Source organism: Salvia splendens, chromosome 3 (assembly GCF_004379255.2).
Source record: "Salvia splendens isolate huo1 chromosome 3, SspV2, whole genome shotgun sequence".
NCBI classification, from domain to species: domain Eukaryota; kingdom Viridiplantae; phylum Streptophyta; class Magnoliopsida; order Lamiales; family Lamiaceae; genus Salvia; species Salvia splendens.
The window spans coordinates 3,221,077-3,244,733 of NC_056034.1; the positions used below are offsets into that span (position 1 = coordinate 3,221,077).

The 23,657-nt window shown below is 39.5% G+C and overlaps 3 protein-coding genes across 6 annotated transcripts; 1 reads left to right on the plus strand and 2 right to left on the minus strand.

Annotated features, from left to right (window-relative positions):
• Window positions 1-1,010: 1,010 nt before the first annotated feature.
• LOC121794393 (nuclear transport factor 2-like) lies at window positions 1,011-5,814 on the minus strand. 2 transcript variants are annotated; one of them, XM_042192538.1, is made up of 9 exons: window positions 5,607-5,814; window positions 5,356-5,490; window positions 4,543-4,849; window positions 3,509-3,750; window positions 2,778-2,949; window positions 2,294-2,415; window positions 2,150-2,215; window positions 1,469-1,547; window positions 1,011-1,244 (listed from the first exon to the last, which is right to left on the minus strand). In XM_042192538.1, exons 1-9 carry the CDS (start codon window positions 5,643-5,645, stop codon window positions 1,192-1,194), a joined length of 1,215 nt encoding a protein of 404 aa, XP_042048472.1. In that variant the 5' UTR covers window positions 5,646-5,814; the 3' UTR covers window positions 1,011-1,191. The 2 variants fall into 2 exon arrangements, with proteins under 2 accessions (XP_042048472.1, XP_042048471.1); XM_042192537.1 differs by having other exon boundaries at window positions 3,509-3,810; window positions 5,607-5,809.
• A 3,061-nt stretch (window positions 5,815-8,875) lies between these two features.
• LOC121794395 (probable inactive histone-lysine N-methyltransferase SUVR2) lies at window positions 8,876-20,864 on the plus strand. Of its 3 annotated transcripts, none has more exons than XM_042192539.1 (11): window positions 8,876-8,964; window positions 10,652-10,903; window positions 11,053-11,088; window positions 11,227-11,262; window positions 11,400-11,925; window positions 12,508-13,730; window positions 13,869-14,134; window positions 14,507-14,573; window positions 14,681-14,731; window positions 20,118-20,211; window positions 20,635-20,864. In XM_042192539.1, the coding sequence occupies exons 2-11, from the start codon at window positions 10,715-10,717 to the stop codon at window positions 20,655-20,657; spliced, it is 2,511 nt and encodes an 836-aa protein (XP_042048473.1). In that variant the 5' UTR covers window positions 8,876-8,964; window positions 10,652-10,714; the 3' UTR covers window positions 20,658-20,864. The 3 variants fall into 3 exon arrangements, with proteins under 3 accessions (XP_042048473.1, XP_042048474.1, XP_042048475.1); XM_042192540.1 differs by having other exon boundaries at window positions 8,891-8,964; window positions 10,655-10,903; XM_042192541.1 differs by lacking the exons at window positions 8,876-8,964; window positions 20,118-20,211; window positions 20,635-20,864 and adding an exon at window positions 19,686-20,047 and having other exon boundaries at window positions 10,655-10,903.
• On the minus strand, window positions 20,824-22,355 carry LOC121794396 (glutathionyl-hydroquinone reductase PcpF). Its single transcript, XM_042192542.1, has 3 exons — window positions 21,496-22,355; window positions 21,188-21,437; window positions 20,824-21,120 (listed from the first exon to the last, which is right to left on the minus strand). Exons 1-3 carry the CDS (start codon window positions 22,218-22,220, stop codon window positions 20,947-20,949), a joined length of 1,149 nt encoding a protein of 382 aa, XP_042048476.1. The 5' UTR covers window positions 22,221-22,355; the 3' UTR covers window positions 20,824-20,946.
• Between the last annotated feature and the right edge of the window lie 1,302 nt (window positions 22,356-23,657).

Below are 23,657 nucleotides of genomic sequence, written 5' to 3' on the forward strand. Positions count from 1 at the left end.
TCACTTACATGTTAAAATTTGATATAGAATGGAGATATTGATAAATTCAAATTTGTCACAATTCTATTGAAAAAAAATGATGTTAATACGTTATAACAATTCTAAAGAATCGACTTCAAAAAAATCGATGTTAATACGTTATAACAATTCTAAAGAATCGACTTCAAGATGTTAATACCGTTCGAACAACGTGAGATTGCAAGAAGAAATCAAGGTTGGTCAGTTTATCAAATAACTCATCGTTTTATCGTAATGAAAAATAGTTTAAAAAGTCATTGAAAGTTTTCTAAAATAAAATTCTGAAGTGTTGTTTATATCCCTTAAATGAATCACAACTTCGAGCGGTTTTCCCCCTGAAATGAATCAAAGTGGTACTCAGGGGTATCCTTTAGTCCGTACTAAAAAATCCTTCAACTTGTCCATCCGTCCTCAAAAATCCTGTAAATAACATGAATTTTAATATTTAATTAATAAGGTTAAAAATGTATGAAATTTTTTCACATTTAAGACTTGGTCAAATTATAGAAGATGACTCAAAATGTTAAACTTAGTTCATTTCATTTTTTTAGGACGGAGGGAGTACGATGGAAGACATATTTCAGTTAAAGATTTACCTGTACAAAATAGCATTGGGAGGGATAGCAAATACTATTGAAGTGAAAGATTTTCTTGGTTGTTAAGGACGAATTCAATGAAAACAAGATCGATATAACCAACAAACAAATACTAGTACTATGAAAACTTACACATCCATTCCTACACTTAGTATCATTTCTCAACTATTATGCCTCTGAAGTTTCAAATGGAATATAACCAACAATACAATTCCGAATTTTTCCTTTTCGGTTCCATTGTTTCCAACAGGAAAACTAACATCTCTTTTAATTTCTCACTACTGATACAACAAGAACTCCTCACCCCCAAAATTGGAAGATGAAAAGCAACCAAGAGATTACGGCAAAAACCCATATGCGTGAGAAAATTTGAGTCCCAAGGCCACTCAGAAGATCTCTCAAAACAAGGTTTCATATAAAAAATAAGACATCAAACAAAAGGAAGCATTTGCTTCAGCAATAAAACTGAAAGTCATGGCAACATGCCAACCACTTTTGTGATTGAATGATACAACACTACATCAATTGCAACACCAAAACCATAAGTTACAAGTTCTAACTCTTTGCTGCACTTCGCTCACCTACCAGAACTCCTTCCACCGCGTCCACCTCTGCCTCGAATCCCGCTCCCTGAACAAGAAAATTTCAAGCCACGAATATTGTCAGTAAAGGACAAATTCAATCCATATATATCTTCTGGGCTTTAAAATTCCAGATAAAAACATTGTCTAGTGCTGAATATTTCATATATCTAGGAAGCCAAAAAGTTTCTTGAATGAAGAGATAAGAAATCCGCAGAAAGCAATTAAGGCATATCAAATTTATAGTAAAATGTAGCAGGGGGAGATGCATACTTCCACCGCGAGCAGCACCACTGTTTGGTCTTCTCTCCTCAACATATACTTTCCTTCCACCCAATTGAATAGGAGAAGCCTGTCAAAAGAAAAGGCCGTTAATTCAAATTAAGAAGGAACATAAAAGTAAGTTACTATAAATTATAACATCAGACTCATCCCAAAATCACACCACCTACAAAAGGATAATTCACTATAGTCACAGCAAGGAAAATCTCTATACGCCTTTGATACTTCTTTAAGCTGCACGTTTCTCATCTATATAGCTTTCAAATTCTCAACTGATCAAGTGCCAAACTGCGAAGCAGGGGCACCTGCTAAAATGCCCTCGAATAGCATGATTGAAAGAGTTCCCACCTTGATCTCTAGACACTAGATAAATGATTATAAACCATTGTTTTTTCCTCAAAAGTACTCCCCCCATCCCTATGTAGTTGAGTAGTATTCTTTTTTGGATTGTCCCACCGTAGCTGAGTCATTTCTTTTTTTTGGGCAAAAAGCAACCTATTTCTTCTCTCTTACTTTACTCTCTCTTACTTTATTCTCTCTTCATCTCTACCTTTTTCCTTTCCTCCTTTATTCTCCCTTCACTTAACACATTTTTAACATAATTTCTTAAATCCCGTGCCGAAAAGAAACGTCACTACTACAGAGGGATGGAGGGAGTAGTAAGTTCCATACCTCGAGAGCATTCCGAACACTTTGAATATCTTCAAACTCAACAAAGGCATAACAGACACCAGTATCCTGTACACCAAGATATATTTTAGAGATTCCAGACCAAATAAATTAAAAAAAAAAAAACTATGTACGAAAGAAAAATACCATGCGGTTCCTCAAGAAGATTCCATCATACTTGATTCTCCCAAAATTTTCAAACTCTTGCTGAAGATCAAGGCTTGTTACTGAAGATGGCAAATTTCTCACATATACAGATTTTGGTTCTCCTGACAAAGTAAATGTCATCAAATTGAATGTGTTAGGGAATCAATTAATTAGCAGTCAAAATATTCATAGGTAGAAAAGTTAGGCAAATATTATAAGCCATATTTCCTGGTCAAGAATCCATCAATACACCTCCTAGCAGGTCATGAGAACAAATGATAAAATGCCATCCACACCCAAAGCTGAGCCTTATGTAACATACAAAGATTCAGACTTTTAACAATCTTATTAACGGAACATCCCAAGAGTAAGACACAGCAAATACAAAATAATTTGTGGTTTAAATGAACAAAAAAAGGTTAGATATTCAGGCTTTTTGCATACTTCCATGAGCACAGCTCTAAAGGAAATTGTCATCCATTACCTTCTTGTGCCGATAAGGATTCTTCCATGACATCCAGACCAGATGATGGAGGAGTAGAGATTGGCTGCTGCACCACTGGCTGTGAAATATGGTCCCAGTTTGTAACAGGTGGTCTCGGAGTGTAAGCTGGTTGAGAAATCGGTGGGGGTTGAACTCTTCCTTTGACCCGCAACTTAAAATTCAAGAGGGAGTCGGCAATCAGACATAGTTGTAATAAGTAACTGGATTTAAAGTTGAAAGTAGGATACATTTGATCTCGAACTCCAAGAAATTTCTAGGTTGACATTTACTAGATAAATTAGCAACACTATAAATGAAAGTATATCAGTTTTTAGAAGAGAAAACCTGCCTGAGCCTGAAGGTGATAAAGATTGACATATCTCAAATTTCAAAGCTTAAAGTAAGCAAAGATTAATAGCACCTGAGATGCCACAGAGCTCAACTGTATAAATGCAAAATTGTTCTTATTAGACACATACATGCAGGAACAGTGGAACACAGCCACATATGATCAATATTAAGCTAATACTATTACTCAATCCTAGACTAATGCTTAGCTTTCCCAGTTAATAAATGTGTAGCAGTTTAATATTGAACTTCTGCATCTTCAACTTGCTATCAGGTAGGACAACTCAGTCACATTCTTGGACTGTGACGCAAAATAAATTTAAGATGGCTTAAAGATAGTGTCGATCTAAAATTTTGTACAAGCTAAGACAAATGATACTTACTATGGAGGCATAGGTGAGTTTCTCTGGTTCTCCAATGGGCTCCTCCACAAAAATCTGAGGTTCATGCACAGCAGTTTGTGGATTTTGAAGCACGTGGCTTGTTTCTTCATAATGTGGTTCCTCTTCAAATCTGTCAACTTCAGGCTCTGGCACCTGCTCCTGCTCTGGCACCAGCTCCGGTTCTGGCTCAGGATCCTGTTGAAGATGCTCCTCGTAATTGTATTCTTCAACTGGTTCAACTCCTTCAACATGAACAGTGTTACCATAATCACCTACCTCCTCCTCCAATGCATAATCGGAAACTGTTATAGTTGTAGAACACACTGTATCAGACTATTGATAACGTGTCTCAACTACCACATATTGAGCTCCAAAAATATGTTGGGCTCAAAATGAAAAGACTTTCTGATCATGAAGTCCAGAAGTTTCATATACCATTAGTCCGTGTAATTAAAAAAGACCGCATGAAGTAACATATATTAAAAAAAAGTAGTAATTTTTGCAGTATCAAAACTTTCACCTTATGTATTAAACAAAACCCTACTTCAAGAAGAGAACTGTGAGTTCATACGAATATAAAATCATCAATGTAGCATTGGTGTAGGTTAAATTAAAATTGGTTAAACATGCATTTACTTCTGCATCAAAATCTTAGCATACATTTAACACATGTAATCTTGCTTAAAGACATTAATGGAAATAATAGTTTTCATGTATGCCTAATAAAAGGAAAACTGAGCAAAGAACTCTAGCCCTACTTCAGCTGAAGAATAAGGAAAGATATAACTTTGGTAAACTGATACAATTGAGTATAGGTATGTTCGTAATAATTTTCAGTAACAAGACGCCGTATAGTGGTTCTGACTATATCTAATTCAAGTAATGCCTTGAATTTCAGTACATACACCAACCATAAAAAAAATTAACGAACACAAGAATCTCTGCTTGTGCCTCTTAGTGATAAGGATGATATTTGAGCACTATACAGGAAGCATATTGAAAATTTTGGAAAGACTGTGTGCAGTCTATTATACCAGGTGGATCAGGAAGATGAGATGAACTAGTCGGCCGATAATCAACATGCTGTTCCTGAACGGGAGCTGAAGGTTGGTGTGTCACCTCATCATCGGCAAAATGAAAGATATCATTCAGAACAAAGTAACCTTTCTCTTGAGGAGCAAGAAAAAAGGTCTGCACAAATTTCCTCCAGTAACTGAAGTCTCTCAACTTGACAGAGCCAGTAACAACTACAAGAACACCTCCATTCCATGATTCAAGTGACTTTATTGTCTTGATCTCAATTCTCAAAAAATTAAGAGACATAAGCACCTCATGAATTTTCTGCAGCAAGAAAGACATACAAGTGCATTATTCAACTGCAAAATAGGCTCGGATCATGTAAGCAATGATTACAATTCAGAAGAGATCCAGCAGAAAATTCCAATGCAGATGGATTAAAAGGTTTAGATGGAAGTGGTCGACATTGGCCTCAACAACAACAACAACAACAACAACAACAACATCAAAAGCAAAAATGTTGCTTCAAGAAGGAAGACACGTAAAATAGAGCACAGACAATTTCAATTGCTTCGCACATGAGTAATTAGCACTAAGCTGCTTAAGCCACAGCCAAGGAGCACAAGAGACTGCACAAGCCACCGGATCTGTTTCCACCAGATGATACCAAATAAAAAAATCTCTGATCCATGGAATTAGATCCAAATCAAAGTTAACATCCTTTCCTATTAATAATAAGTTATAAAAAGTTAAGCAAATTAACCAGAGCCAAACAGTTTTAATCGCTCAAAACATAGATTAAGATCTGCGAAGTGTGAAACGGCATTTACCATCATATCCGTGGCGGACTCGCTGAATTCTCCATCAACTCGCATCATGGAGCTCGAATCATTGTAAAATTGATGCACATACTCCCGCTGCTGCTGAAACACCTGATAGTACTGCTGAACGAAGTACGAACCAACCTGAAGAATTTCAAAAAACACGATTAAATCACAAAGCTATACAACAGTGAAGAAACGAACTCACGACTACTCGCAAAACATGGAGAGCAAATCCGAAAGGAGATTGAAAGACTTACCTGCGATGCAGTGACCTGAGCTGCGTACTGGTTCGCCATTCTCCGATCGAATCCGCCGACGGCGATGATAAACCCTAGATCGAGATTTCTCGATTCGAGATGGAATTTCGTCGCTCGCGTTAATTTGAATAAATAAAGGAATTTATCCCGCTGTTTCTCTGATTTACGAGAACGGCTTTTCGGAAAAGAGACGATAAATTCTTATATTTTTTCGTTATTTTCTATTCTCTCTGAATTGTATCCGACGTTACGGCACCGTTGTTCCGTAGGGGTTTAAGAGGATCTTGACCGTCGAATGTGATATTTTATAGACGGATTGATGTTAATGAATTCTTTGGTTGTGCTGTCGAATATTTTGATAATTTAGGTAATCGCAAAATGTGGTAAATTTTGATTTACGAACTTAAACATTTTTATTTTTATTTTTATTTTTAAAATTCAAACTACTATAAATCACATGTTATGAACATAATATCAACCGTTATAGGGGCACATAAATTTATTTCGAAGGCGTTAATTTTTTTTTTGAAGGAGCTTACTTGTGTGATTAATCAATACTCGTATAAATCAGAGAGTATAGTGAACTAGAGAGATCATTGTCAATATTTAATATTATGGGGGTGTACAATCAACTACTATGAGATATAGACATGGGTATGCGATCAATTGCTAATTCATTATTTAATTACTAATTACTAAGACTCGTATAATTTTAGAAATCTTATGGTCTATAATTTGTCATGTGTAATTTCGTTTTTCATTTTTTAATATTAAAGAGAGAATAACAACAATCAAATTTAGGGTTTAGAAACACAATGTCAGTATAGTATATGAAATACATCAACACGAAACCATGAAAATGTCAACACAATTTCATATTGACATTTTACAAGCATTATAATGACATATTATGCGAATTATATTGATATAAACATGTGTCTTCAAAAATACGAAACTCTAAAAAAAATTCAAATTTTTAACTTCGAAACTTATGCATGTAGGATCTCGTTGGAATCCTTATAAAATTATCTTTAATTTGATATATGTTGTGAGAAAAATTGATTTGAATTGAGATAATTATATACATTTAAAGTTTTGAGATATATTTTAAAAGTTAGTTATAACTACTTTGTTTCAAATTGACATAAATACCCTAATTGACATTTTTCCTTCACTCTATTGATACTCGGAGTTGAATGATCTTAGCCTTTGATTTTAAGATATAACGTACATCATTTAATTGTAGTTGGTAATTTAATTATGAGTTAGCAATATAACACACTTTGGCTTAACGTGTTTATTTCTTAATAGACATGTTAAGTAAGTTTGTTACTAATATATGGTAGTGATAAAATGCAAACCTATATATTGTACAAACTCCAAACTATGATCTGGACCGTTAGAAAATGTCAACAGATTATTAAAATACATCAACAGAGAAGATCAGCTTAGTTTCAACACATTTTCAACACAGCATCAAACGTTGATATTGTATTGACATTTTCTGTTGATATAATTTTGTCATATGTTGACATTTTCTAACGACTCTGATCATAGTTTAGAGTTTGTACAATATTTAAAGTTTGCATTTGATTACATAGAAAAAAATTGTTTAAAATACTTCTCCATATTCCAGCCACGGCCGGTGGCATGGAGCAAATTTTTGACAAATTGAAAAAAAAATCTTAGTCTTAAAAACCCAAAAAAATTTGTTTTGACACCCCAATTTTATGTTTGTGTGACTTACAATATGGAAGACAGGCTTCCATCACATATCCATGTTGGTCATTCGATTCATTTAATTGATTTCTTTTAGTTGACATACATATAATACTGATAACAAACCACACACTATAAATTTTGACATTACGTAAAAGTTTACGAATATTGTAATTGCAAAAATTCAATGAACCTAATTTAATTGGGATATTTCAAAAGTCATGTTATATTTTCTAATTTTGGTCGAAGGCTTTGCAAAATTTGGTAATTAACCTTAAAAACATGCATACATGAACTTCAAAAAATATGTTATTGTTAGGTGATGAGATTCGCATTAGGTGAGATGTCTAGGTTATATAACTCAATCATACTAATAAAAGAAAATTGCTAAGTGATTATATAATGGCATACGACTGCCCTGGATTGTCTGATGTATTTATGTCAGGGCGTCATTGAAATATTTCATGATCAGTATCTTCGAAGCCATACCCCTGAAGAGTGCCAGGATCTGATGCAGATGCACGGGGAGAAGCATGGGTTCCCCGGGATGTTGGCAGCATAGATTGTATGCATTGGGAGTGGAAGAACTGTTCTGCTGCCTGGAAAGGGTTCTACACGACCGGCTACAAGGGAAAGAATCCCACGATGATCCTCGAGGTCGTAGCTGATTATCAGTTGTAGATTTGACATGCATATTTTGGGGTAGCCGGGTCGAACAACGACCTCAACGTCCTCAACTCGTCGCCCCTTTTCAACGAGCAGTGCCATGGTGTCGGTCCGGCCATCAGTTTTATCGCCAACGGGAACCAGCATGATATGAGCTACTACCTGGCGGATGGGATATACCCTAGATGACTCGTCTTTGTGAAGAAGATCAAATGCGCATCAGATGAGAGGAAGACCTACTTTGCGGAACGTCTTGATGGGCGACAATTAGGGGTCCAACGCGTTTGTGGCATGTCGATTGCATTGCTGATATAATGTACGCCTGTATTATCCTGCACAACATGATTGTCGAAGATAAAGATGTACAACTGACTAGTTGGGCCAATGACGATGCTAATGAAGCCGGCCCAAGCCACGGCGTGGCCGCCCCCAACGTACGAAGGTGGTACCTCACGATGAAGTCGGCCGCCTCAAGGCACATGCCGACATGCGCCAAGTTGATGCTCATATTCGACTCCAAAAGGATTTAATTGAAGAGCTGTGGGCGCAGAGGACTGCACGTCATTAGATTTTTTTTAATTAATATACTTTTTTTATAATTTAAATATTATTAATTTATTATTGAATTTTCCCGTATCTGTGTCGTAAATTTAATTCCGTATTTTGTGTGATTATTAATTATTTGTTTTTTATAATTTTGTTTATTGTGGCTAGCATATTGCTTGTCCAGTTACTTATCCTGATGATGTGACAGGAAGAGTTTTTAGTGCTGATGATGTGACAGAAGGAGTTAGTGTCTGGCCTATGCCTGACCTATTACCATTGGAGATGCTCTTATAAATTTAAATTGTTGAATTGAGCAAATTTTACAATTTTACCCAATTTTTCCATTGCATTCCTGATTCCCCCGCTCTCTCACCTCAAGCTCCCACTCAAGAGTCTCATGGCAGCTGTTTCTAAATTCTAAGTGACGGTAAGAAGAATTCGGCTCCTCTTGTGAATTTTTTTATTTTCCTGCAAAATCTCGCACACATTGTATACATCTCTAACAATTTTCTTCCATAGTTGTTTTTTTTTTGAAAAAATCATCCATTTTTCTTGAATGCATGCTGATTATTTCCTCGACGATTCATTAATTTAAGCTGTAAAGAGTCTCTCTTACATATGGAATGTTCATTTGATTTTTTGTGGCCGACATTTCATGGATACAACCTTTTTCTTCAATTTTTATTTTATTTGAATTTCCGTTTATTTTGTGTGAGTAATTAGGGTTTATGGTTTAATGCACTATAGTTGAATTCATTCGTATCCCCTCCTTTTGCGCGTGTGGAGAAATTCTCGTTCCCCACGCGCCTTTGTTGTTTAGACTACGTTTTCATTGCAGAAGGTGGAGTGCTTTTGTTGCATGGGTAGCGTTGGTTCATTAGTATTATGTTCAATCGTACACGAATTCATGTTCTAATTGTTATTCTAGGTGGGTAAAAACTAACAAAGTTACTAGCATTAGTATTTGTTGGGCTGATCAATTTGAGTCTGCAGTGAGGTTGTTAGCTAAATAATTTTTGTTTTGATTAAAAACTTGGTGTGCACTTTATCTGGATATATTTGTTTACTGATATTAAAGCTTTCAGGCCTAATGCCTACATGATTCTCGTGAGAGAGGAGAAATTCTATTGCCTCTAAGCTTGAAAAGTTGTCATTGAATTATCATCAAGCTCCTAGATGAGTTTAAGAGCTTGTCTGAGTTAAAAAGTTTCATAGATGATGGCTGATTAAGAGAAAAGGGCCTCACTTTTCTGTTACATCTTTGAAAATATGCTGCAATCATTAATTGCACCGATTGCATATAAGTAGTATTGAGGTCCAAGAAATCCCGCACAGGGGAATAAATAAAGCTGCAAGCAATATATAAGTGTTTCACCAACTACATTAGTACGAAGCCTTTTGATTTGATTTAACTTAACCCCTTATAAATGGTGAAGCTTCTGTCAATAATATTAATATGTAAGTTGAAAATATGCTGCAATCATTAGTATAAGTTGAAAATATGCTGCATTTATTAGTATATGCATATATTGCATAATATGCTAACTTAACCCCTTATAAATGGTGAAGCTTCTATCAATATTAATTTGATTTAACATGCTCTATTTTCATTATTAGTATATGTTGATTAACATGTGTTGCCGGTGCAGAACATATAAATTACTTCCATAATTCCGTTTTCATGCTTAGCACGTGTTGCGGACTTGCGGGTACAAAACATATAGCACCAAAAAATTGTCTAATGGTAGTTGGTACTATATTAAAGGATACATAGGAAAGAAAAAAACATTGTGCTGTGTTCTTCAGTAATTTTAGGGGATTAGGTGTTCTCTCGAATTTTCATTTGTCCTTCGCTACCCTTTTTGCCACTTTTATGAATGTGATGTACCGGTTCTAATGAGTTTTTGTGTGTGGATGTTATTTGGCCCGTCTGCTTGGGTATTTGTGCAGTTGAATAGTGTTTAGAATGTACCTGGAGTTGAATGAATATTGCTGGTTCTGAGTGGTGGCTATATCAACCTCCACTAGTTTTCTTTTATGGGGCAGCACACTAAGTACTAATTAGTTTACTGTTACGTGTTTTCTTCTTATCTAAGTTTTGTTATGCTTAATAGAAGAGCTGAAGGATTATTGGTGCATTCAAAGTTTACGAGCCTGATTTATAAAAATCTGCTAAGATGAGCAAGCAGACAAAAGCTAAAGTTGCCAGTGCCTTTCGAGCTATGAAGGATCTGGGAATCTCTGATACTCTGGTGAAACCAGTTTTGAAGAATTTGTTAAAATTGTATGACAAAAATTGGGAGCTTATTGAAGAGGAGAATTATAGGGCGCTTGCTGATGCTATATTTGAGAGACAAGAAGCGGAAGTAAGTGACTTATGCTGAACAACCAGCTAACTGGTTTCTGTTGAAGTTCTGTTTCCATATATTTGTTATTTTTGTTTAGTTGCTAGCTTACTTCACATGGTTTGATCAAAAGTGCTGACTTGTAGTTGTTGATGCTTATTTTTATTCAGGCAAACGAGCAATCAAAGAAGACTGCTGACAGGGAAGTATGTTATCTTTCGATTGAATTGCTTATATTCCTATCTCTACAAAAGCTTCTGTTCCTTCATAATTACTCTGCTCATTAACTATGGCAAATTTTACAAGAGATTTATACGTGCTTATATTTTTCACTCATCTTTCAGGCTGCTGAGCGTTCCAAGAGGACAAGGAATGCTGATGTAGGTTAACCATTTTGTACTTTGCCATCCCTTAAAATTTCAATATTTGAGTGATAATTTTGTTTAGATATTTTTCATTCACTTTATATTTTTCCTTGATCTTGTGATACTATGTTCTGGTTGATTCTCCAAAATAGAAAAGGTTGGAGGAACAAGCTCAGGCAGCTGAAGAATCACCACAGCCTTTGAAAAGGGTGCGACTCAGATACCAAGATGATCAAAGCACTTCCTCTGCTGCAGCTACTGATAGTAGTCCTATGATGCCCCTGATCATCCCTAAAGATGAACCAACTGAAAACGAAAGGCCTGATCCTCAGTTACTTAGAAAAGTAAAAGGAAAGCAGCCTATTTCTTCTGAGTCCTTGGTTGCCCGCGAGGTATGTGACCCCTGCCAGCCTAATCGCACCACGAGTCCTCATGCTCTGAAGATCAGAGACGGGGAAAGGCAATCCATCTCTCCTCAAACTGCAATTGTGGAAAAGAGTTCACTGCCTCATAGTTCTCCTCGAGCCACTTGTAATAAAGAGTGGAAGGTCATACGTGGTAGGGTTCCGGCTCCCAAACAGAAGCGTGTTTCAAGTTTTCCTTTAGTTATTCCTAAAGAAGAGCCTGTTACTGATGACATGCCACAACTTGTGCTTCCTCTTGCTGTCATTGATCCAGGTTGGCATTTCCTTTGTGGCTGAGTGCTAATATGGTTCCAGATATTGCTTTCTTTTTTGCTTTTAAACTATCATTTGTATCTCGGTCAAGGTACTAGTCTCAGCTGAATGCATTTCTTGTTACTCCATCCTCTGTGCTGATTAGACTCCCTTGGATCATGAAAATCTACCCCTATGAGTCCCAGAAATTCTTAGTTTTATTTTCTTGTCCGAACTCTTAAAGCACTGCTATTGCATGTTATTATTACTGTACTTATTAGTTTTCATTTGTAATCTTCTATATTTGGGTCTTTGTTTTAGTTTCCAGGGACTCTTGGCTGATGATGGTCCGGTAATTTCTAGGTTCTGATATTTCCTTTTATGTGCTAAATGTCAAGGGGTGTGGCTGTTGTGTAGCTCTCAATAGTATGTTGTCCCAGAATAGGACTTATTTGAGATAACCAATTACATTTTCAGTAACCTTCCCTTCAAGGAACATAATGACCCATTGATGATGTTGATTACTATCTGTCACTATGTAAGAAACTTCTGCAGAAATTGTAGTTTAATATTCACCATCAGTGTCTTTGTGATTAATTTACAGAGCCACATGTTGAAGGATATTCATCTGATATGAATGGTAAAATTAGAGAACTGTCTTGTCTTGAACCCTCAGCTTCACCATCCATACATGAAAAAGAAAGAAATGAAGGAACCGACATTCCAAATGAAGCGAGAACAAATGGTGAGCTTGAACTGGTGTCAAATCAGTTAGCTTCCAACTTAGAGATTGCTTCCTCGCCTCTTGGGGAGGTGAAAATTTCCTTGAGCTGCAACTTGGCTCTTGTAAGGCCTGATTTCGACATGCCTAGTCTTGAAACAGTTCTACAATTGGTGGAGGATAAATGTCTCCAATCATACAAAACATTGGACCCAAACATTTCCGTGATGAATATTATGAAAGAAATTTGTCAGTGCTTTCTAAATATAAGATCAGATCAGAATTGTGTGGGTTCTTCAACCCTAGACGTGCATCCAAAAACCATTGACTTACCGAGTAAGTCTTCTGCTACAGATGATCTTGGTGACAGTGGACTGCAGTTATGTTCTTTACCTGGAGTAAATGATCCCCAGTCTAATATTGAGTTACCTTTACCTACAACACCACTGGTTACTTCTTGCAATGGCACAGATGATGGCTGTCAGTTGGAGGAGAGGGGTGGTGGGGATGGCAACAGAACCAATACTGAGGACAAAGAGCATTACGTAGAAGAAACAAATGGTCTGAGCTTGGTGGTTGTTGATCAGCCAGTAACTCCTGAAAATATCAAGCCTCTGCATGATCTTTTTGACATAACAAAGGGTCAAGAAAAAGTCATTGTTTCACTGGTGAATGAAGTAAATAGTGAGTCCCTGCCATCCTTCTACTACATACCTGAAAATGTGGTCTTCCAAAATGCTTCTGTTAATATCTCCTTGGCCCACATTGGAGATAGCAGTTGTTCTGCTTGCTCTGGGAATTGCTTGTCATCATCTGCACCTTGTGCATGTGCACATTTAGTTGGAGGTGAGTTTGCATATACTACAGATGGTCTGGTTAAGGAAGTACTTCTTAATGAGTGTATTTCCATGAAACGTGATCTGAAGAAACACAACCAGTTTTTCTGTAAGGAATGTCCTGTGGAAAAGTCAAAGGGTGATGATATCCCTGAACCGTGCAAAGGTCATCTGGTGAGGAAGTTCATCAAAGAATGCTGGTTGAGATGTGGCTGCAGTAAACAATGTGGCAATCGTGTGGTGCAGAGAGGAATAACTCGCAATTTGCAGGTAGCAATCTACTGTTGACTACATCAGTTTTGTATCCCCGACTCTAGCAATTCATTGTAGGGACTTATTGAGTATCTGCAGCCTTTGACAATAAATACATAATATTCTCCGTGTTTTTTACCTGTTGAGTGTGATCAGGTGTTTATGACCCTGGAAGGCAAAGGATGGGGTCTGCGTACTCTAGAGGACCTGCCAGAAGGTGCTTTTGTTTGTGAGTTTATTGGAGAAGTTTTAACAAATACAGAGTTCTTTGGTCGCATTTTGAGGAGTGCAAAACAGGACAAATATCCATATCCTGTGGTTCTGGATGCTGATTGGGGTGCTGAAGAATCACCGAAAGATGAAGAAGCACTTTGTTTAGATGCTTCAAATTATGGAAATGTTGCAAGATTTATCAACCACAGGTAAGTTTGTTTCAGTATTGAACTTGTATTGTAGTTATCTACTGTCTTTGTTTGTGTTTCTTTATATATAAGGTTCAATTCAGTTGAATTATAAGGTTGTGCCGTTTCAGCTAGATTCGGCATTGGATAATTGGTTTGATAAACTTTGTTTGTATCCAACGGCATTGTTGTTGTTAAACTAATTATGTTCCTGAAAGTATTTGTTTGTGCTTGAGTAAATCAAGTACATTCTGAAGATAAAACGTCTTTCTAGAATACCCATTTGCTTTGCAAAGTGAAGATCCAGGTGGTTTGTCTTTCAAAGATATGCCGGTTTTTCTATTCATATTGCAGATGTTCTTAACATCCATTTTCTCTTTGCTACTATTTTAGATGTTATGATTCAAATTTAGTGGAGATACCAGTGAAAGTGGAGACTTCTGATCACCACTACTATCGTGTAAGAAGTTGGTTCACACTTCAGATACATTTTACCCTGTTTCTGTCTTTTTGAGTTTTTAAGACCAAATTTGTGGATGATATTATTAACTGTGTCCCTAAATGCAGCTCGGTCTCTTCACTGCAAGAAAGATAAAGGCCATGGAAGAACTCACTTGGGTAGGTTTAATTATTTCATTTGTCATGCTCTATCATATATTTTCCTTTTTTATGTTTGTAAAAGGCATAACGTGAAAAATGGTACTGTTAGGATTAACACACAAGGCTTACACACTCTTGAATAGATCACACACACTCACTGTAATGTGAAGTACTCACACACTTATGCAGAAAACACACACTAAACTCTAGTATTGAAAGTAGGCGATTTCTTGGAGAAAAATGGAATCTATTTTATTGAATGAATATCAATCTTTAATCTACATACACGAGCAACTGCTCTATTTAAGCTAATACAAGAAGTAGTAACTGCTACTAACTGAATGAAAACAAGAAACAAGAAACCAAGAGCCTAACTAACTTTACAACAACCTAACTAACTTTCCAACGGCTAGTTCTTCAAACTCTTCTTCCTTCTTCATCAGCCTTCTTCTTACTTCTTCTGCCTTCTTCTTACAACTGAAATGAGCACTCTATTATTACAATTCTCCACCTGAGGGCTCACTTCAGTTCTTACAGCAAACGTTGATCAATTCCTTACAATGATCAAACTTATCTCTACTTAGAGATTTAGTTAGCATATCTGCTGGATTGTGCAAGGTGCTAATCTTTACCACCTTCACTCTCCCTCTTTCAATCTCATCTCTAATAAAATGTAGTCTTATGTCTATGTGCTTGCTCCTCTCATGGAAAAACTGATGTTTAGCCAAGCACATAGCTGAACTACTATCACAATGAATCACCATTGTCTTTTGGTTAAAACCAAATTCAGAAATCATTCCCTGGATCCAAAAACTCTCCTGTACAGCTGCAGTGAGAGCCATATACTCTGATTCTGTTGTTGAGAGAGCAACAACACTTTGTAAACCTGATTTCCAGCTGATCACAGTTCCAAACATGGTGAAAAGGTAGCCTGTTTGGGACTTTCTGTTGTCCAGGTTTGCAGCAAAGTCTGCATCACAGTAGCCCTGAACAACCTCCTCAGATTCACCTTCCCAGCTATTGAAAACAACTCCCCAGCCACTGGTTGATTTCATGTACCTCAGAATCCACTTAAGGGCATTCCAATGCTCCTTCCCCGGGTCAGCCATGTATCTACTAGTCACTGAAATTGCATGAGCAAGGTCTGGTCTGGTACATATCATTGTGTACATAACACTTCCAACCACACTAGCATAGGGGACAGACTCCATTTCCTCAGCCTCTTGCTTAGTTTTAGGCGCCTGCTCCTTAGATAGTCTAAAGCTCTGTGACAGTGGGGTTGATGCAGGTTTTGCATTTTCCATTTTGAATCTCTGCAAGACCTTTTCAATGTAGTCAGTTTGAAGCATCCACAGCCTCTTGCAGCCTCTATCCCTCAGAATATTTATGCCTAGGATCTTCCTAGCTTCTCCCAGATCCTTCATCTCAAAGCTAGACTTCAAATCCTCCTTAACTTTCTGAATTTCTGTCAAAGAAGGTCCTGCAAGCAGCATATCATCTACATAAAGTAATAGATAGGCAATAGGAGTTCTGCCTGACTTCTTTATGTAGATGCAGTCATCAAACTCTGATCTAATGAAGCCAATCTTCTTCATTTGTGCATCAAACTTCTTGTTCCACTGTCTAGGACTTTGCTTAAGACCATAAAGACTCTTTTGTAGCAAGCACACCTTGCTTTCTTCTCCAATCTTCACATAGCCCTCTGGCTGTTCCATGAAGATAGTCTCCTCTAGGTCACCATTTAGGAAGGCAGTCTTCACATCAAGCTGCTGCAATTCCCAATCTAGCTGATTCACCACAGCCAACAAAATCCTAATAGATGTGTGCTTAACAACCGGAGCAAACACCTCATTGAAGTCAACTCCTTCTTGCTGTGTAAATCCCCTTGCCACCAGCCTTGCTTTGAACCTGATTCTGTCTTTGTCAGTGGTCTCCACCTTCTTTTTAAACAACCACTTGCAGCTGATCAGTTTCCTTTCTTTTCCATCTGTGTTCAGCTTGGATTTGTCCACCAAACTCCAGGTTTTGTTCTCGAGTAAAGACTCTATTTCTTCATTCATGGCTTGTATCCACCTTTCTCTATCTTTACTCCTCATGGCTTCTTTATAGGTGAGAGGATCTGCACCATCAACACTCTCTGCAGCACAAAGAGCATAGTAGACCACATCAGAAAATTTCTCAGGGGGCTTTGCTTTCCTTCTTCCTCTATCTCTTGCAATCTGATATTCTCTGTTAGGATCAGCTGTAGGCTCATTACTCCTTTGTTCCTGAGATGGAGTATCATCATTTTCAGACTCAGTTTCTGAGTCAGTAGCTCCACCTGCTCCTAGGCCAAGTCCCACATGCTCCACCTTGAAGAAATCACCCTCAACTTCACTGGATTCCAGCTTCTCTTTCAAGTAGGGCATCTGATCCTCCAAGAACACCACATCCCTGCTCACAATTACTTTCTGTTTACCAGGCTCAATACACCAGAGTCTATACCCCTTAACACCCCTCTGATATCCCAGCAAGATACATTTCAGAGCCCTAGCTTCAAGCTTGCTTTGCCTAGCATGAGCATAGGCTGCACACCCAAACACCTTGTACTTTGAGTAGTCACTATGAGCTCCATACCACATGTAATCAGGGGTTTCAGACTTTAGAGCAGTGGATGGACATTTGTTAATGAGATAGGCTGCTGTATACACAGCTTCACCCCAAAATCTGCTGCTCAGACCAGAACTGAGTAGCAAGCACCTTACCCTCTCTAGGATAGTCCTATTCATCCTCTCTACAACACCATTTTGTTGAGGATTATTAGGAACAGTTCTGTGCCTCCTCATACCCTTCTCTTTGCAGAACAAGTCAAACTCAGCAGATAAGTACTCTAAGCCATTATCAGTTCTTAGGCATTTAACACTCCTTCCCTTCTCTAGCTCCACCTCCTTACACCACATCTTGAATTTTGTGAATGTTTCTGACTTTTCTTTCAGTATGTACACCCACAATTTCCTAGTGTAGTCATCAATAATAGCAAGGTAGTATTTCCCACCACCAATTGAGCTTACAGGTGAAGGGCCCCAGAGATCACTATGTATGTAGTCTAATGGGGCTGTAGATGAGTGAGTACCTATTGAATAGGGTGCCTTCTTTGCTTTACCAAGTATGCATTGCTCACATGGATCCATTTTCTTGAATTCTCCAGGGATCAGACCCTTCTTGATGAGTTCTTTCATGGTCCCTTCAGCTGGGTGGCCCAGCCTCATGTGCCACAGCTTCAAGGGCTCTTCTAAAACCGCATTGCTCTCTCCACCAACTGCCTTTGCATTAAGATAGTAAAGCACATGCTCTCTGTCAGCCTCCATCATTACTGCATTCCCAGATTTCACAAGCATCTTTCCCTGACACATCACAATGGTGAAACCCTTCTCTTCCAACATTCCCAGTGATATGAGGTTCCTTTTCACCTCTGGAATGAACCTCACTCCAGTCAGAATCTTCATTGAGCCATCTTGCAAACTTAGCTTCACCTTCCCTATCCCTTTGATCTGACACACATGGTTATTGCCAAGAACTACAGTCCCTGATGCTTCCTGAAGATCATGAAACCAAGATTTGTTGGGGCACATATGGAAGCTGCACCCTGAGTCCATTATCCACCTGTGACTGATCCCATTATCACTGATATTCATAAGTTGAGCAGGGGGATCAGTACTCTCCACACAATCAGAAGTGTTGTGGCCCTCAGAGGCTAGTTTTCTCTTCCATGCATGGCAATCCTTCTTCAAGTGCCCTGGTTTCTTGCACCAATAACATGCTCTGGTTTCCTTCTGAGCATCAGAGCTTGAGGGTTTTGTGCCCTCAAACTTCTTCTTGAAATTCTGCTTCTTGAACTTCTTCACATTCAAGGCCTCTGCAGCTTGAACATTAGAGCTTGCAGAGCCTCTGCTGGTGGTCTTCTGGAGTTCCTTAGCCATCAGGGCGGGGTAGACTTCTGCATAGGTGATAGGCTTATCTCTGCCATAGATGCATCACTCAACTGGTCATAAGAGCTAGGCAAGGCATTCAATGTAAGAATAGCCTTGTCTTCATCTGAAACTTTAACATCCACAGAGCCCAGATCATCAATGATCTTGTTGAACTCCTCTAACTGCTCTATGATAGGTTTCTCTCCAGAGAAACTATAGGCATAGAGCCTCTTCTTGAGATACAGCCGGTTAGCCAATGATTTGGCCAAGTAAACTTCATCCAATTTATCCAAGATCTCCACCGCAGTCTTGGCTTCTTGAACATCCCTCAAGACTTTATCTCCAAGGCACAAAATCACTGCAGAGTGTGCCTTGAGCTGCATCTCCTCCATCTTTATTTGTGCTTTATCATCAAGCACTGGAGCCTTTCCCTTTTCCTCAGGTTTTGAAAACACTGCAGCCAAGCCTTGTTGGATCAAAACCGCCTTCATCTTCATCTTCCACAGGCCATAGTCATTCTTGCATGTGAATTTTTCTGCATCAAGCCTTGATGCCATCTCTGAAACTGCTTGAACTTCTGCAAATCAGCTTCAATCCTTTCCCACAGACGGCGCCACTTGTTAGGATTAACACACAAGGCTTACACACTCTTGAATAGATCACACACACTCACTGTAATGTGAAGTACTCACACACTTATGCAGAAAACACACACTAAACTCTAGTATTGAAAGTAGGCGATTTTCTTGGAGAAAAATGGAATCTATTTTATTGAATGAATATCAATCGCTAATCTACATACACGAGCAACTGCTCTATTTAAGCTAATACAAGAAGTAGTAACTGCTACTAACTGAATGAAAACAAGAAACAAGAAACCAAGAGCTGTCAACTGCTCTTTACAACAACCTAACTAACTTTCCAACGGCTAGTTCTTCAAACTCTTCTTCCTTCTTCATCAGCCTTCTTCTTACTTCTTCTGCCTTCTGCTTACAACTGAAATGAGCACTCTATTATTACAGGTACAAATCAGTAAGGATAAATTACTATTGAGGGGGGAAATGCTATGGCTGATCAAGATAATGAAAAGGCCAAATGCCTAAACACTCTTTTAAACCCTCTAGTATATGTAATCGACTGGTATAGGTTTCTAGTAATATTTCTGTTGTTTTATCGGGAGACGAAGTTCCTTGAGAACTGTAAAATATGATTATGCCTTGCTAACTGTAGAATATGCTTATTCTGAAGTAAGATTTGTATGATATTGTTAATTTCTTTCCAATAAACTAGGCTTTCAACTCTCAAGATCTTTATAAGTTCTTATATAGCTGCCGTTATGAACTTCTTACACTTTCATGAGTTAATTGTACAGTGGCATCATTGGAGATTTAGATGTTATCAGTATCAGCATTGAATATAATTTGCAAAGCTGACAATCGACGTTGCACTTTCAGGATTATGGCATTGATTTTGACGACCATGATCATCCTATTAAGGCGTTTCACTGCCAATGTGGTAGCAAGTTCTGTCGCAACATTAGACGGTCAAGTAAGAATAACATTGTATCTCTTCTCGTCCCAGCTTACTGTTCATCCATATATTTTTCTCAACAGTTCAGCTGTAACTATTAAGGATGTGCATGATAAGAACTCTTCCTTGCTGCTGATCCATATATTCCTCTCACCAGTTAGTATTAAGGATCCGCATGATAGAGAACTCTCCATTCCTTCTCTTACACGCATCCCCTCTTCTATGATTTATACCTACTTTTATTTTTCATTTTGTTACTGCTCTACTGTTTTAGTAACAAAATATAAGTGTGAATTCTCTTCTTCAGTTAGAAATTGTAATTTAGCCCACTATTTGTTGAAGCTTCTACAGATGGAAGTTATGACCATTGCTGTTAATCTCAAATTTGGTCCATATCTTTCTTACTTTTACCAGCTCCTAACCAGATGTTTTGTGCTGTAGGAACTAGAGGTTCAAGAATATGACTAGTTGGCTGTAGCATTTTGCCCTAATTCCAAACTGACAGAAACAGTTCCATCTCGGCTAAGGGATTTTTGTGAATGCCATTTTTTTTGGCTTGTGCTTTCATGTAAATCCCCTCCTTGGATTATTTGAGGGAATTCATACTCTATGTAAGAAAATCCTTGCTTATTGTGTTCAAGAAACCAGTTGGTGTTTGCTTGCATTCAAAATTGGTTGTGCAAAGACGGCCCAGGAATGTAATTGAGGGAGTTGGCCAAGAGTATACATGTATTTTATACAGCTATTTTCACACTACACGACGGCGTTTAATGATAACAAATCTCTGTTATGAGGCCTCGCTAGCTCTTCACGTTCGCATGCTGCAGGAATGGCTGGTCGAATGTTACTCGGATTGAGCGGGAAAAGCGTTTTGTAGTATCCATCCATAATTGCTCCAAAATTGCAAGTTTCAGCAACTCCACTTATCTGTTCAACCCAGCCACATACATATCAACACAAATTCACCTAATTTTGTATAAATGTGTTGATGTACCTGATAAATGTCCCTGGTGTATCCATGGAGGTTTTGATACTCGAGGAGCTTCTTCTTGGTGCACTTGAAGAGCACGTTGTAGACGAGGTCGAATCTCACCAATGTCGTGAACAGACACACATCCGCGAGAGTGAGTGTGTCCCCACACAAGTATCTGTTACTCCCCAAATGCTGTTCCACCATTTCCAAAGTACTGAACAACTCATTTGCTGCACTATCATAAGCCTCTTGGGTCTGAGCAAATCCACACCTGCATCCCGTTGAATTTCTTTAAAATTTTCAACTAATTGAGAATGAATTAGCCTTACCTGTAAACTCCATTGTTGATGTTGGGATAGATAATCTTGTTCCAGCGATCAATCTGTTTCTTCAAGGGCGGAGGAGCAAGATCCAATCTTGGATTGGTGGACACATCGTTGAGCCCGGAATTGAAGAATTGAATGATATCGTAGCTCTCATTGCAAACCACTTCCTTAGCGTCGGCGTCCCACAGCATCGGCACCGTCGACCTGCCGCCGTAGCCGCCGCGCCGCAGATTGTACACCTCCTTCAGAGTCCTGCACCCATTCGCCTCGTCCAAACCGGGCGCCACAACGCTGTCGGCGGCGAAGGGGCGGAATTCCCAGAGGCCGTCGGCGCCGGGGGAGGCGACGGAGAGGGGGACGGCGGAGTGGAGGCCCTTGAGGGCGCGGACGATGAGGGTGCGGTGGGCCCAGGGGCAGGGGAGGCCGACGTAGAGGTGGAGGGAGCGGGTGGTGGTGGTGGTGGTGAGGCGGAAGGGGGAGGAGGGGCGGGTGTAGCGGCCGGCGGAGTCGGAGGGGGCGAGCTGGGACATCATGAGGTGCCAGGCGGCGGACCAGGTGGAGCGGGCGGTGGAGATCAGGAGGTTTGGGGGGAGGGATTGGCCCCACAGGAGTCTTGTCACGGTCGTGATGGGGTTTTGGGAGGCCGACATTTTCAGTCTGCGGCGGCGGACGGCTGTGGACGGCGGTACGAGGAGGATTGGGGCGCCGAGGAATGTTGATTTCGACATTGGGTTGATGTTTCTTGGCGCAACCAATTTCTCTGATTAATTTTGAGCTTTATTTTTTTGGGAATTAGTAGTACTCATACTCCTATTTGATTTGGGAGACAATTGACTGTTAATGGGATGTTGAATGAGGCTGAATGTAATCTATCCATCTATGCAGTATTTTGTATACTCCTTTTGGGTATATAGTTGTTTTAGAGTGTTCACAGTGGGAGAGCCGCGGCCCGTGGCTCGGGTGTGCTGCCCCCCCCACTGCAGAGAGCCACGAACGGTGGCTGAGGGCCGAGAGCCGAGAGGGAGCTGCGGCCGCGGCCTTCACGCGGCTGAGCCGTGTGTTCCGCGGCCCACCACTGCAGCGGGCCGCGTTTCGTGGCCCAGCCACCGAATTTTTTAATTTTTTCCTTCCCTTTTTTATAAATAGACACTATTTTTCTACCCCAATTCAAACACCACTCTTTCCAATCTTTCCAATCTATTTTAATTCAACTTCTGAAATATGGATTCCGATGATGAACGGCACCAAGAAGCGGTAGGTCTGGAGTTCCAAAACCTGGTTGCAACGGTGCAACATGAAGCTGACGAGGCGGAGGTGGTGGCGGTGGCAGTCCCTCGGCCGTTCTATCATCGGCGGTATAACGACCGTGACCATGCCGGGGCTGACCGCTGGTTGATGGAAGACTACTTCAGCGAGAACGTCCGTTATCCGCCAGAGATTTTCCGTCGGCGATTCAGAATGTCGCAACAACTCTTCGTCCATATAGCGACGTGTTTGGCGCAGCGGTTCAAGTGCTTCAACTTGCGATATGATGCCACCGGCCGACCCGGCTTGTCGACATATCAGAAGTGTACGGTGGCAATTAGGCAGCTTGCCTATGCCGGGCCCGCTGACATGTTCGACGAATACCTACAGATGGGCGAAATGACTGCCCTACAGACGTTGAGGCAGTTTTGTAGGGGCATTAAGGATATCTTCAAAGGGGAGTATCTACGGAAGCCAACGGCCGATGATTGCCAGAGTCTGATTGATATGCACGGGACTGTACATCATTTTCCAGGGATGTTGGGGAGCATCGATTGCATGCACTGGGAGTGGAGGAACTGCCCGGTGGCTTGGAAGGGGCAGTTCACTTCTGGTTTCAAAGGCCGACATCCCACGATGATCCTGGAAGCCGTTGCTGACTACCGCTTGCGAATCTGGCATGCGTATTTTGGTGTCGCTGGGTCGAACAACGACATCAACGTTCTACGATCGTCCCACCTGTTCAATGACGAGTGTCGGGGTGAGGGTCCGCAAGTTAGATTCATGGCCAACGGCACGCAGTACAACATGTGATACTATTTGGCCGATGGGATATACCCTCGCTGGCCTGTGTTTGTTAAGTCAATCCGACAACCCGTTGGGCAGAGGCAAACCTACTTCGCGAAAAAACAAGAGGGTGC